Source organism: Ascaphus truei, chromosome 2 (genome assembly GCF_040206685.1).
Source record: "Ascaphus truei isolate aAscTru1 chromosome 2, aAscTru1.hap1, whole genome shotgun sequence".
Classification (NCBI taxonomy): domain Eukaryota; kingdom Metazoa; phylum Chordata; class Amphibia; order Anura; family Ascaphidae; genus Ascaphus; species Ascaphus truei.
The window spans coordinates 357,654,771-357,671,294 of record NC_134484.1 but is presented as its reverse complement, the minus strand read 5'-3'; the positions used below and the strand labels follow the sequence as shown (position 1 = coordinate 357,671,294).

At 44.2% G+C, this 16,524-nt stretch overlaps 1 protein-coding gene across 2 annotated transcripts in view; it reads right to left on the bottom strand.

The window, feature by feature from the left end:
- Nucleotides 1-16,524, bottom strand: part of KCNH8 (potassium voltage-gated channel subfamily H member 8) — a 672,749-nt gene that overhangs the window by 378,698 nt on the left and 277,527 nt on the right. For both annotated transcript variants that reach the window (XM_075586916.1, XM_075586915.1), the window contains exon 4: nucleotides 8,302-8,429. In XM_075586916.1, coding sequence (XP_075443031.1) covers nucleotides 8,302-8,429 — 128 coding nt within the window. The remainder of the gene's footprint in view (nucleotides 1-8,301; nucleotides 8,430-16,524) is intronic.

Sequence of the window (16,524 nt, the reverse complement as noted above, 5' to 3'; positions counted from 1 at the left end):
ATAACTCACTTTTGGGAGTAGATGTTATCCAGGAAATCTTTTTCTTCCAATTGGGGGTGTGCATCCGACTTTTCTGATGGGGATAAACGTGAGAGCAAAGAAAAAGCAGGCACCGTTTCTCAGGAAAGAGCAAAAAAAATGTAAATAAGTCAAGGAGAGCGTTTGCCCTAAAAACAATTATTTAATGGAACCAGCAAACAAATACAGCTGCATTACGGGGTACAAGGGACCCCCACCAACGCGTTTCAAGCGTGAGCTCTTTATCAAGGTGACTCTCCTTGACTTATTTACATTTTTTTGCTCTTTCCTGAGAAACGGTGCCTGCTTTTTCTTCGCGCTTCCGTTTTTCATACTTCTTTATTGAAACCTGCATTCCGCAGTTCCCATTTTTCGGATCCCTCTCCTGCACCACCGGCCCCCCAACTCGTACAGGGGCAGCAGGAGTACAAGATAGAGGTGATCATAGATTCCAGGGTGTCAAGGAGCACCATCCAATATCTGGTCCATTGGAAAGGATACGGCCCAGAGGAACATTCATAGATTCCGCACCATCAGGTCCATGCTCCCGAGCTCATCAGGAAGTTCCACCAAAAATATCCCCAAAAACCTTACAGGGATTGCCCGGTGTTCTCCCTTGAAGGGGGGGTACTGTGAGGATTGCTGATAGCCGCTTGCCCCGTGCTTCCTCTTGCGCACGCACGCGCAGGACATCGGCGGTCCGTGCTCCTTCCCTGGTGCGCGCTGTGCGCATACGTGCAGCAATAATGTCATCGGTCACTGCGGACTTAGGCCCCCCCCAGATTGCTCCGCACGCTCCCAGCACGCGGCGTGCGCATGTGACGCTTGCGCGATGCACCCAAACTCTGTGGCAACAACAGATCAGCCATAATGGCTGCACCTGCCTTGCTAAGCCAGCCTATAACAGGCCCCCGAGCAGGCTGCGCCTCTGCTCCACCCCCAGGGGTATTGGCCTGCCTTGCTTATATATGCTCAGCTGTGCCACTGGCACTTTGGCTTAGAATAGATTCACATTGCACTGTGTTTGCCTCTTCTACCCTGCCTTGTCCCTGTCCTTTTGTCTTACTCCTAGTGTTGATCTCTTGTGTACCGACCAGGCTTGCCTTTGGACCATCCGCACCTCTGGAATACTGAACTCGGCTCTCTCTGACTCTCCAACCATGACCACGGCATTGAACTTCGACTATCCTACTCTCTCCAACCCTGACCTTGGCAATTGTATCTTCCACGATCCGGACCTCTCCTGCACTGAACCCGGCAAGTATAACGATTACTCTGACCTCTCCACTCCACACCTGGCCACCAAGACTATCCTACACTCTGGACATGGCTCCCGTTTCTGTTGCTGGTGTTGTCTATTTCCATCTCAGTCTCGTCTAGCCACAGGGGTCTCATCTAGTTTGTGGTGAGCATAGCGTAACACCGATGTACGTTTCATATGCGTACTGCACACTTCTTCAGGGAGGAGGAGTCTACACTTGCGCTTTCCTGTCCCGCAATATACTCCAATAAGAGGGTGTGTTTGGTCGTTGTACCAATCAGTTCGTACATATGGTAAGTGTGTTACGCAGGTAGGTCAAAGTCCATGCCAATAATCATCAGCAACAATAACAATATTAACATAGGGAGACGGCATAATGACTGAAAATGATTCTCTGCCACTGACAGTACTCTACCGTGTAATACATGCATATACAGACAAAATGTTGCTGAATAGATCCCAAATATACATTATAAGTGTAAGCTATAGTATTCTATGTACACAGATGGAGGCCTACCAATATACTGTATATACAGAGTCACAGGATATGCATCCCTAATACGCAGATAAGAGAACAATATTTACTGCATTATTGATGTACTTATGAGTGTACTGTAGCTTTAATATAGGTGACATACAGCCCTCGTCATGACTTCAATTTGTCTCTGAATGTGATATATCGCATTATTTCTGGTGTGCATTCCTGGCAGACATGAGGCAAATTATCCATCTGCCTTCATTATTCGCTAACCTGTGGAATTTACTAGCCTTTGTTGTTTCCAAGCTTTCTCCCTGCACAAGCTTGTCAGCGATCTGAGTGAGTAGACGGTGGCAATTTCACCATCAATACAGCATATTATCCTCCACATTTACACTTGTCCACGCTGTCTTCAAACACCAGCGTTTTTGTCCACACTTTCTTCAAACACTGTCTTCAATCATGAATGATTGAAGTCATTCCTCACATACTGTATGGTGACTATACAGTATCTGGACTTTTTATCTCTCTGCTATACCTTGTTTTTATTAAATCTGTCTTAAAATAAAGGGGAAAAATATTTAAGTGAATAATGGAACTACATACATACATACATACATACATACATATATATATATATATATATATATATATATATATATATATATATATATATATATATATACTGCTTAATCCCCTTATAACGCTGTGCTTGGGGTCCAAAGAATTACATCGTGCTATAAGTGGATCGCGTTAGAAATAATGTAAAATTGCATGCATTGTACAATAAAGTATTTAAGATACGAATAATCGTGTTGTAAAGTATTCATAAATAGGTAACTTGGGAGCCACGCTTGCATCGCGTTATAAGCGGATTTGCATTGTAACGGATCGCGTTATAATGGGGTTGAGCTGTATATATATATATATATACCCACCATAACCTTAATGACAGTGGTTATTACCTAGTCTAGTCTCAAACCTGCTTTGCCATTAAGACCAGCCTCACACTGATGATACCCATCAAGGTTGAAACATGTATGTGAGTAGGTCTAATGGCTTTGCATCTCATCCCAGCCTCTGTTTAAAAGCTGTGTTTAAAACAGCATGCATTGGCTTGAGGATTGGCTTGTGTAATATGAGCTTGAGACAAAAGGTGGAACTGAGTGCTCATTTGCATGTCATTTCCCAGAATCCCTTGCTGCAGTGGAAGCGCTGTATGCTGGGTGACAATGGGGAAAGACAGGGTTGCAGACCTGTCTAAGACATGCAAATGAACATACAGTAATATTTACAGTTGCTATATTTATATATATATATATATATCATGGAAATATTACTGTATACTCATTTGCATGTCTTAGACAGGTCTGCGACCCTGCTTTTCACCATTATCACCCAGCACACAATACTTCCACTGCAGCAAGGGATTCTGGGAAATGACATGCAAATGAGCACACAGTGCCACCTTTTGTTCAAAACAATTTAGCATGGTCCTCTGTAAGCTTATGCTTGCTGCATTTCACAGCTTTGAGCACAGCCTTGGTTAAGATGCATAGCCAGTAAATCCACCCACAAATTTTTTTTTAATTGTTTATTTTCATAATGTAACATTACAGCTTATTTCATCAAACATAAAATACAAAAAAAACTTCCTTTTCTAATCATTAGAACACAAGCTTATAGTATGTCATACTAATTAAACTATTCTTTCTTCAATTATTTAAAGACATAACCAAACATCATTACAATATACTACATTAAATTACTAAACTAAAAAAACAAACAATTTCTCTAACCAGTAAATTACTACTCACTTTATCACAGCAAAAACTTAACTAACATACTGTATCCTAACATTATCAGGTTAACTTCCCTTTGTCAACGAAATCTACATAAAATGTCTTGCTTACAAACCCTTCTGTCTCCAACATTTCATGAAACATCCTCAGTATCAATGAAGGCTGCAGGTGAGGCAATGCAGCCTTAAACTCCTCAAATTCATACACTTTGCATGCCAAATTGTAGTGTCCTTTGAATAAACATCCTTTTTTTCCCCTTCTCTCTTCCCCAACCTCACAAAACATTCCTCATTCAGTATTCCTTCATACGTATCTGGACTTCCCCTCCAATCATCCATAATCAAACCTAAACGTTCCCTATTTCCCTCCTTCCCCACCCAATCCGTCCATTTTTGGATTGTTTCTTTGTCCTCTATGTGTACATATATTAGAGACTTTCCCTTCCCTTCCACTCATCCTCTGTCCATTTTTTCCATGCATATTTCATTCTCTTTCTCTCCACACTCACACTCCTCTTTTTTACTTCCCTACATTCCTCATAATTCTCTCCATAAGATTCACTCTCCTCTGATTCTGTTTCTTCCTCATCTGCTCAGCTTCCCATTTCTGGGGTTGCTGGAAAGTCCTCATCAGCTGAGCTTTCCTCCGAGTCCAGTCCACTCAGATCCAGTGCCACTTGCTGCACTGTTTCTTTTTGGCTTTGTAACTTTCTCTTTCTTCTTGTTACAAACTGATCCTCCCCAGCATCCTCCTTTAAAGCATCCGCTTCCCAGGCCCTGAAGTGCTGCTTGTGCCTGGTGTGGAGGTATGTGGATCCATGGCCTCACTCTGTTCCACTCCACTTCTTTCATCTGGCTTCTGTAGTTCCTCAGCTGCATGGCATTCGTTTGTATCGCCCATCTTTTCTTCCTCATGGCATTCGTTTGTATCAGCCCTCATTTTTTTCATCCTCTGTTTTAGTCTCCTCTCTCCTCCAACGTCCTCTGGCTCGGTTTGCATACAATTGGGGGCACTTTCTGATACTGTGACCATTTTTGCCACACAAATTGCACTTCATTTCTTCCGTACATTCATGTTTACTGTGCCCCAGTTGGTTACATTTTGTACAGAATTCCTCTCTATACTCCTTCTGTAAGTGACCAGGTGCCCCACATCGCCTGCACCTTCTCGGCTGTCCCGCATAAAATATTGCTCCGTGCAATTGCCCAATATGCATTGCATTTGGTATATGTACCAGCCCTAATGTCTCTTTGTCCTCTTTCAGAAGCACAATGTACTTTATTACACCAGTTTTAATGCGGTCCTCATCAACACACCTTTCTGGTTTTTCGTACACCACAGCACAATACTGTTTAAGCCAAAAGGCTACATCCTCTATATTCACATTTTCATTGTAAATCGCAAAAAAAAAAAAATCTGGTCCTATTAGTCAGGTCCTCCAAGAAAATCCTATCCAATTTTCCCTCCCTCTTGAACAGAGCATACAGTTTCATGCATTTATCATGCGCAGCTGTGTTTGAGACAATCACTTGATAGCACTTACTGTACTTTGTGTCACTTCAAAAATATAGTCCAATTCCATGTGGTTGAAGCCAAATAATTTCTGCAAAACCAAGCGACTGAAATTCAGGCGATCCTTACGGATATCATCACACAGGACAAACTGGACAGCATTCCTCCTCTGCATCTTCTTAATCTTTCTGTTACCAGCAACACAAAAGCGCCTTCTCTTCCGTCAAATTTGCGGGGCTTGCACCCCCAGCCCCAGCCAGCGGGGCCTCTCAGCTGTTTCGACCTTAATGGGTGTCTTCAGTGTGGTGTTGGTTATACTGGCTTTTCAAAATGAAGCTTAGGATAGGTTTCACCACACTTAGTTAAGTTATGGTGGGTATCAAAAAGTGACAACAACCCTCCACATTAAAGTACTTAGCAAATGGAAATATTCCTGTATGCTCATTTGCATGTCGTAGACAGGTCTGCAACCCTGCCTTTCACCATTATCACCCAGTACACAGTGCTTCCACTGCAGCAAGGGATTCTGGGAAATGACATGCAAATGAGCACACAGTGCCACCTTTTGCTTCAAAACCATATAACATGGTTCCCTGTAAGCTTATGCTTGCTGCATTTCACAGCTTTGAGCACAGCCTGTGTTAAGATGCATAGCCCGTAAACCCACCACAGACAGCCGTTTGGACCTTAATGGGTCTCATCAGTGTGCTGGGTGATAATGGTGAAAGGCAGGGTTGCAGACCTGTCTAAGACATGCAAATGAGCATACAGTAATATTTCCATTTGCTATATGTATGTGTGTATATATATATATATATATATATATATATATATATATATATATATATATATACCACAATTATTAAGGTTATGTGGGTAAAAAAAAAGTGACAAAAACCCTCCACAGTAAAGCATATAGCAATTGCTATATGCTTTACTGTGGAGGGTTTTTGTCACTTTTTTTTACCCACCATAACCTTAATAATTGTGGTGAATACCTAGTCTAGTCTCAAACCTGCTTAGCCAGCACAACCAACCTCACACTGATGATACCCATCAAGGTTGAAACATGTCTGTGAGTGGGTTTACTGGCTTTGCATCTCATCCCAGCCTCTGTTTAAAAGCTGTGTTTAAAACAGTATGCATTGGCTTGAGGATTTGCTTGTGTAATACGAGCTTGAGACAAAAGGTGGCACTGTGTGCTCATTTGCATGTCATTTCCCAGAATCCCTTGCTGCAGTGGAAACGCTGTGTGCTGGGCAATAATGGGGAAAGACAGGGTTGCAGACCTGTCTAAGACATGCAAATGAGAATACAGTAATATTTACAGTTGCTATATATATATATTTCCACTATTCACTTTAGTTATTTTTTTCCTTTTATGTTAACACTGATTTAATAAAAATACCAACATTTATGCTTATGTCCACAATGCGGATTGCAACACAAAACTTACGTGTGGTTAAGTTTAAGCACTTATGAATGTCATCCTATATATACAGAACTTGTCAAAATTGCCTTAAAATACTATGCAGTTAATAAGTAAATACACTCTGAATACCATAATTTAACCAGCCATATGTCACAGGCACATTCTGTTCTGCTTTTAAACATTCACTCATCATACCCATTCTACCCACCATTTCTTGACCCAGCCCCTATCTCTAACTTCTGGCCAATCTCTTTTCTAAGCTTTGCATCCAAGCTTCTCAAGCAGCTGGTATACAAATGCTTAATTCATTTTCGCTGGTATACAAATGCTTAATTCATTTTCGCTCCTCCAACTCCCTGCTACTAACAAGAGTGGTCAATGACATACTCACAAATAAGTCTAATCGACATTTCAAGCAAATACCTACACTAACTTCCCATATTCCCATAATTGAGGGTCAGATCCACACAGCTCCATAAAGTCCGGCTCATAAAATCATGTTAGCAAAATCAAAAGGGACGTTATGTTTCCTGAAGTTAACCCCAATCCCCGTAGCTAATTATATGCAAAAACTATGGGCATTAGTTCTCATGAGAATAGGCTTAACACCATGTTAAGTTAAAATTTATGAGGGTTCGGCACTGTCAGCATCCACACTGAATCTCTGATGACCATATTGTTTCCTTACATCTTTTACTCAGTTCCGCCCCCATTGTAGCAACTGTGGCTATCTTGGTTACTGGCGTCCTGCCTATTAAAAGGCAAGCCTTCCTCCAGGTAGTTGCCAGTGCATGTCTGCAGCTTGTTGCAGTTAGACTCCTGCTTTCCTGTTCGTTTGTACCCAGCTTAGATCCCAGCCTGTGACCCTGACCTTGCATCTTGGCAGCCTGCCTTGACATTGCACCTATGCTGCTGGCCTTGACAGCTGCCTGTGACCCTGACTTTGCTCCGTGTTGCCTGTCTAGATCCCAGCATGTGACTCCGACTATTCTAGTCTCAATAGGGACTCTATCTCTCGTGTCAGGTCGTTGACTTTATATCTTATCTCAGCCTAGCAGGTTGCTTCCTGTCTAGAAACGAGCATTGTTACAGCACTACCTTGCATGTCTCACATTACACCTGCCTTACCAGAGAGATGGAGTGGGAGCTATTTTCGTAGAGCCCTAACCACTATATATGTATGAATATGTGTGTGTATCAAACTATCCATTAATTAGAATCCATTAATAGACTTGAACGACCGTCAAGTAGCAAAATCTGCTATGGCAGATCAGTGACTAGACCCAATTTAATTATTTAACACAGATTACATTTAAATGAATTAGTAAATTCCTGGGCATCAAATGGTTCTTTTCAAGTGATCGTCACCCAGACATGAAGAGGCCTATGTACTAACGTTTGTTTTTTTTGGGTGCAAAATTGGCAAATGGAAATTCAATTTTAAACTGCAATTGACTATGCGTACAATCTGACATTTCTCAATCCGCCCTATCAGGATCAAAGGATATATATATTTTTTTTTTACAGGGGCACAGAAATAAACAGCAGAAGGCATTCAGATGTTAATAGTGTGTAGTAAAAAAATTATGATTCTGTGCTCCAAAAAAAGCAGATAAATGCTTTTTTTCACAGAATTGCTACAGTATAGTGATGTCAGCGATGTCCTGCTGTTAAAGTCGTTGACATAAATGTTGATAAAAAGAGAACCCCTTCATATTAACTGAACATTTAACTTTTCCTCTGACTAGTAATGTAGGTTTACATCAAAATGTGTTGTATATATACATACTGTACTTACATTATTGAGCTTTAATTTATTCTTTTCTCTTCCTTGTAGGTGACCAGACATATGATAAAGCACAGCCCGACTCCTTCTCCGTGCTGCAATAAAATGTGACCCTGATTTTCCCCTTCCTTTGTATTTTTCTGTAGAACAAAAGAAGAAACTAATTAAATATTACCACATGCAACTTTGGAGCTGATCTTCTTTGACACTTAATAACACATTGTACTTTTTATCCTTGAAATAATATTAATAATAATAAAAAAAAGAATATTGCCATTGACCATATACAGAACAGATAACTAGAGATGGGTGAATTTTTGGGGCGGATTTGGATCCGCAGTGACTCAGCCAGTTCCTTTGGTCTGCAGATTTCTGAACGTACAAAGTACTTGCCTAGACAAGTGAGAGAACCCCTTTTGAACAAGCACTCATAATAGGATTGATACAAGTAATTAAAAATACCTTCTTAGTGTATGTGGGTAAAATAAGTGAAGTACATAAACACTCAACACAATTAAAATGCGTATTAAACTTAATGTCTCTGAGTCTGAATCGTAGACTAATGGAGGTGGTGTTTGAAGGAATATAATGTATCTGGCACCATGTGCAATGAAATCAAAATCAAGAGTTTTAATATTGCTGTGTAGAATAAATAGGGTGCCTCAGTGTGGTGTGTATATTGTAGTTGAAAGGGTCTGGTGTGTGTTACGTAGGTAAAGTGTCAATCACACCGCTTTCAAACCACATCTGATTAATATGTGGTTCTCTGACAGTATGCAAAGTGTAATATAACTAGTACATTACTGGCCAGACCAACATAATCAATGCTGAGTGTGGCCTAATTCGAATCGATTGTTAGAGAGACCACCAAAGGGTTAATGTATATCCTTCAAAACAACGCTGGATAAAATAAAATGTCAAAGAAGAAGGCTACTATGTAGCTAGGGGTAGTGAGGCTATATTGTGGGAACTATTAGTGTATAATAATGTTTTAATTGATTCCCCCTGGTCAGTAATTATTCCAAGGTTATTATAGCCTCAAATGAGCTCAACAAAATTTATATAGTAAATAAATATATAATGAAATGAATAACTGCTCGTATCCCCTGTGAAGGTAGCAAGTGTGTTTCTGAATAGGCTTGCTGGTATACAAATAAATAAATAGGGCCAATTGTAAAAGGTTAACTTCAGCTGCCTGTAGAATAAAGATCACTCTATCTCTGCAGACCTATATAGATGGTACAGGTAAGTGATTGATTTAAATGTTTATAATAGCCGCCCTGTTGGATCAGTCCATGTGGATGTTGTGGTTCGGCAGGCTATATTGTTGTAGACTAATTTGTCTGTGTTACCACTTATCTTCTAGGGCGAATACGCCCTGTCTGCTAGATAAAGATGACTAGGTATGATATAGGTGGTGCCCAGCAGCCGCTCGGTGAAGAACCCTCTACAATACAGGGGTGCTGTGGGGGGCTGCTATCTCGGAGCGTTTAATCTCTGCTCACGAGTGGCGACATCTGTTGAGTCTCCGCCCGGCATGGTGTATTCATGAACACCGCTGAGTGTAAAATTGCCGGGGGAGCTCAAAGTGAAGCTGCGGCTATTCTCCGCGCTCTCAGAACAGACGTCGCCGCACCAGTGCACGTGCTGACGTCACAGAGGACCTCTGTGGGCGGTCCTCTGTGACGTCAGCACGTGCACTGGTGCGGCGACGTCTGTTCTGAGAGCGCGGAGAATAGCCGCAGCTTCACTTTGAGCTCCACCCGGCAATTTTACACTCAGCGGTGTTCATGAATACACCATGCCGGGCGGAGACTCAACAGATGTCGCCACTCGTGAGCAGAGATTAAACGCTCCGAGATAGCAGCCCCCCACAGCACCCCTGTATTGTAGAGGGTTCTTCACCGAGCGGCTGCTGGGCACCACCTATATCATACCTAGTCATCTTTATCTAGCAGACAGGGCGTATTCGCCCTAGAAGATAAGTGGTAACACAGACAAATTATTCTACAACTATATAGCCTGCCGAACCACAACATCCACATGGACTGATCCAACAGGGCGGCTATTATAAACATTTAAATCAATCACTTACCTGTACCATCTATATAGGTCTGCAGAGATAGAGTGATCTTTATTCTACAGGCAGCTGAAGTTAACCTTTTACAATTGGCCCTATTTATTTATTTGTATACCAGCAAGCCTATTCAGAAACACACTTGCTACCTTCACAGGGGATACGAGCAGTTATTCATTTCATTATATATTTATTTACTATATAAATTTTGTTGAGCTCATTTGAGGCTATAATAACCTTGGAATAATTACTGACCAGGGGGAATCAATTAAAATATTATTATACACTAATAGTTCCCACAATATAGCCTCACTACCCCTAGCTACATAGTAGCCTTCTTCTTTGACATTTTATTTTATCCAGCGTTGTTTTGAAGGATATACATTAACCCTTTGGTGGTCTCTCTGACAATCGATTCGAATTAGCCCACACTCAGCATTGATTATGTTGGTCTGGCCAGTAATGTACTAGTTATATTACACTTTGCATACTGTCAGAGAACCACATATTAATCAGATGTGGTTTGAAAGCGGTGTAATTAACACTTTACCTACGTAACACACACCAGACCCTTTCAACTACAATATACACACCACACTGAGGCACCCTATTTATTCTACACAGCAATATTAAAACTCTTGATTTTGATTTCATTGCACATGGTGCCAGATACATTATATTCCTTCAAACACCACCTCCATTAGTCTACGATTCAGACTCAGAGACATTAAGTTTAATACGCATTTTAATTGTGTTGAGTGTTTATGTACTTCACTTATTTTACCCACATACACTAATAAAGGTATTTTTAATTACTTGTATCAATCCTATTATGAGTGCTTGTTCAAAAGGGGTTCTCTCACTTGTCTAGGCAAGTACTTTGTACGTTCAATGATCCTCTCACCCCTGGCACCGTATCACAGACAGTAGCTAGAGCTTACCATCCCTCCCCCCCTTCACTCCCTATTATTACATATGGTCTGCAGATTTCAGCAGAGAATATCATAAAGTGCAATTTGCATTTTGCAGATTTTTTATTATTATTGCCAATACACTCTGCGGATTGTGCAATCCGTTGAAGGCTTTATAGAATCCAATTCACGGATTTTTAAGAATCCGCCAACGAGTTGCTGAATCCACAGATTGGATTCTACAAATCTGTCAACGGATGGTGTCCAATTGCAGTTTTTGATTAATCCGCGCGGATTAAAACCGGCCAAATCCGTTTGTGGGTTTTACACTGCGAAACGGATTTTGGGGGGAACATGCGAGAAAATCCGGGAAACGGATTTGGGCAGATTTGTCCAACTCTATAGACAACCTTCATGTGTAAAGAACAAACTGCAGTATTCCTAAATACAGTTTGAGGTAAAGGTAGGATTTTGCAGGGAAAGGGAGAACTGGAAGAGTCCGCGACAGCAGCAACGGTTTTGCTGCCTTTCATTTCTGTAAGTGTAAAAACATTGGTCAAAAAGCATCGCCAAGCCTTTATTACAACATTGCTGACTCCTAGGTTCATACTTATTGTAGCTCCTGCAAACTCACAGCTGTCATTATAAGCGCGCTAAATATCATAAGAATGTGTATAAACTGTACTGCAAGAAATCAGCAGTTAAGTGAGGAACAAAAAGAAAAAGGACGTGAGCAACAAAAAGAAAAAGGGAGGGTCCTCACACCACTACATTACTGATGGTAGACATGAGGAGGATGGGAGGACATGAATTCAACAAGCCAAACATTGTACTTGTATTACCATATGCTGTATGTTATGTTTAACACTGGTGTATTAGTGCTGCTGGCTTGTTTGGGACCCATAGAATATATTTAAAAGAAAAATGTGCATGATATTGCTGGCAGTAAGGATGGCAGTGTTGGTGGTGGACTGGGGGTTGCCACTAGTGGGTGAAGGAGATAATATGTCATGGGTAGGATGGCACTGGTGGCACTGTGGCAGCCCAGTCAGGGAGCTCAGCACACAACCGTCCAGTCAGTACAATGTAATTTGATTTTAAACCAATTTAGTAAAAACAACTACATAATCTGTAATTTAATCTGTTTCCTCCTAGAAGCTGCTGGGTGACATGTATACCAGCATAACAAAGTCTTAGGAAATAAGATGTTCATTCATTTTATTGAACATAAACCTTTCCACACAGCTACTAGACAGATTGCTTCTACGATCTGTTATGATGGACCCAGCTGTGCTTAACACTGTGCAGATAATTTGCTGACTGGTGGACAGCTAAGGCATTCTGATGCCATGAATGCCAGCTCAAGTCACATAGTTTTTTTTTTTTTTCAAATCAGTAATTTAAAGGGTCAGTGTTGGGATAAATAAGTTGTTCCAAGTATGCTTCAACCATGTTAGCTGTCCTTGCTTTCACTTCCTTCTGTTTGCAGCCTCACACACCAAACCATAATGTAGCAACACGTCCCACAACAAAACTGGCTTGTCTTCTACTTGTAATACTATCACCATGTTCACCACCATAACAACCATTATCACACTTTTTCTTTTCGGAATCGGACATTTGGTCAAGGCCCTTTTTCTGCGACCACAGCGGCACCAGCATTTAGCTGCCGAGGGACCCTTGACCCCAGCTGCTCCACCGCTGGACACTCAGCCGCCGGTCGTTTAACATTAAGGTAAGTACATTAAGGGTTTTTAGTGGTTTGGTAGGAGGTTAAAAGTTAGTGGTTTTACGGTAAGGGGTTATGTTTTAAAGCAGGGGTGGGGAACCTTTTTTCTGCCAAGGGCCATTTTGATATTTATAAAATCATTCGAGGGCCATCCAAAATTATCAACTTAAAAATTAGCCTGCTGTATTTGGTGAAACATTTAATGAACTCACCACTAATGTGATGGCTGGAACTGCTTCTCTTTGGGTGACTGACTGACTCTTGGGTGGTGGGTGACTATGACTGACTGTGGGTTGGTGTCTGTGCACACGCAAATGCACACGCACACACACACACACACAGAAATCGGGCAGGGGGTAGGGAAATCAGACTCTCAGACCCACTCTCTCTCTCAGACCCTCAGACCCACTCTCTCTCTCAGACCCTCAGACCCACTCTCTCTCTCAGACCCTCAGACCCACTCTCTCTCTCAGACCCACTCTCTCTCTCAGACCCTCAGACCCACTCTCTCTCTCAGACCCTCAGACCCACTCTCTCTCTCTCAGATCCTCAGACCCACTCTCTCTCTCTCAGACCCTCAGACCCAATCTCTCTCTCAGACCCTCAGCCCCACTCTCTCAGACCCTCAGACCCACTCTCTCAGACCCTCAGACCCACTCTCTCAGAGCCTCAGACCCACTCTCCCTCAGACCCACTCTCTCTCAGACACTCTCTTTCTCAGACACACACTCTCCCCCTCTCCTTCTCAGACACACTCTCCCCCTCTCCCCCTCAGACACACACTCTTCCCCTCAGACACACACTCTCCCCCTCAGACACACACTCTCCCCCTCAGACACACACTCTCCCCCTCTCCCCCTCAGACACACACTCTCCCCCTCTCCCCCTCAGACACCCTCTCCCCCTCTCCCCCTCAGACACACACTCTCCCCCTCTCCCCCTCAGACACACACTCTCCCCCTCTCCCCCTCAGACACACACTCTCCCCCTCTCCCCCTCAGACACACACTCTCCGCCTCTCCCCCTCAGACACACACTCTCCCCCTCAGACACACACTCTCCCCCTCTCCCCCTCAGACACACACTCTCCCACTCTCCCCCTCAGACACACACTCTCCCCCTCAGACACACACTCTCCCACTCTCCCCCTCAGACACACACTCTCCCACTCTCCCCCTCAGACACACACTCTCCCACTCTCCCCCTCAGACACACACTCTCCCACTCTCCCCCTCAGACACACACTCTCCCACTCTCCCCCTCAGACACACACTCTCCTACTCTCCCCCTCAGACACACACTCTCCCACTCTCCCCCTCAGACACACACTCTCCCACTCTCCCCCTCAGACACACACTCTCCCACTGTCCCCCTCAGACGCACACTCTCCCACTCTCCCCCTCAGACGCACACTCTCCCACTCTCCCCCTCAGACGCACACTCTCCCACTCTCCCCCTCAGATGCACACTCTCCCACTCTCCCCCTCAGACGCACACTCTCCCACTCTTCCCCTCAGACACACACTCTCCCACTCTCCCCCTCAGACACACACTCTCCCACTCTCCCCCTCAGACACACACTCTCCCCCTCAGACACACACTCTCCCCCTCAGACACACACTCTCCCCCTCAGACACACACTCTCCCCCTCAGACACACACTCTCCCCCTCAGACACACACTCTCCCTCTCAGACACACACTCTCCTCCTCAGACACACACTCGCTCAGGCACACACACACACTCGCTCAGACACACACTCGCTCAGACGTACACACACACTCTCTCTGACACACACAGGGGGAGGGAAATCTGATTGGGGGGGGGAATCGAAGTAGGTGCCCTCCGCAACTGCTGCTCGGTGTGGGGAGAAGGAGGACCGTGTAAGTGCGCAAGGGGGGGGGGGAGTCTGAGCAGGGGGGATCGGAGCAGGTGCCCTCCTCCGCAACTGCTACCCGGTGTGGGGAGGAGGGGGCGGAGCAGGTACCCTCCGCAACTGCTACCCGGTGTGGGGAGGGGGGCCGTGTAAGTGCACGGGGGGGGGGGAAGGGGCGGAGCAGGGCGGGATTGGAGCAGGTACCCTCCACAACTGCTGCCCGGTGTGGGGAGGAGGAGGAGAGGCGGTAGTGAGGTGTCTCTCCCACCGCAGACTCGTTCTTCTATCCCCCAAGCCTCTTATACATCCTTCCCCCCCCATCCCCTACTCCTCTTATACCCTCTCCCCCCGGAGCGCTGTTTACCCGAGCCGCCCTGGTGATACTCAGGTCCTTCATCACCTCAGGTGGCTGCTGCCACACACAGAAAGTGACACACAAACACAGTGACCGTGACACAGACAGTGACACAAACACACACACACACACAGTGACAGTGAGACAGTGACACACACAGAGACAGTGACACACACACACACACACACAGTGAGAGTGACACACACACAAAGTGAGAGTGACACACACACAGTGAGAGTGACACACACACACACACACAGTGAGAGTGACACACACACACACACACACAGTGAGAGTGACACACACACAAAGTGAGAGTGACACACACACAGTGAGAGTGACACACACACACACACACAGTGAGAGTGACACACACACACACACACACACACACACACACACACACACACACACACACACACACACACACACACACACACAGTGAGAGTGACACACACACACAGTGAGAGTGACACACACACACAGTGAGAGTGACACACACACACAGTGAGAGTGACACACACACAGTGAGAGTGACACACACACAGTGAGAGTGACACACACACAGTGAGAGTGACACACACACACACACACACACACACACACACACACACACACACACACAGTGAGAGTGACACACACACACACAGTGAGAGTGACACACACACACAGTGAGAGTGACACACACACACAGTGAGAGTGACACACACACACAGTGAGAGTGACACACACACACAGTGAGAGTGACACACACACACAGTGAGAGTGACACACACACAAAGTGAGAGTGACACACACACAGTGAGAGTGACACACACACACACACACACACAGTGAGAGTGACACACACACACACACACACACACACACACACACACACACACACACACACACACACAGTGAGAGTGACACACACACACAGTGAGAGTGACACACACACACAGTGAGAGTGACACACACACACAGTGAGAGTGACACACACACAGTGAGAGTGACACACACACAGTGAGAGTGACACACACACAGTGAGAGTGACACACACACACACACACACACACACACACACACACACACACACACACACACACAGTGAGAGTGACACACACACACACAGTGAGAGTGACACACACACACAGTGAGAGTGACACACACACACAGTGAGAGTGACACACACACACAGTGAGAGTGACACACACACACAGTGAGAGTGACACACACACACAGTGAGAGTGACACACACACACACAGTGACATTGACACACACACACACACACACACACACACACAC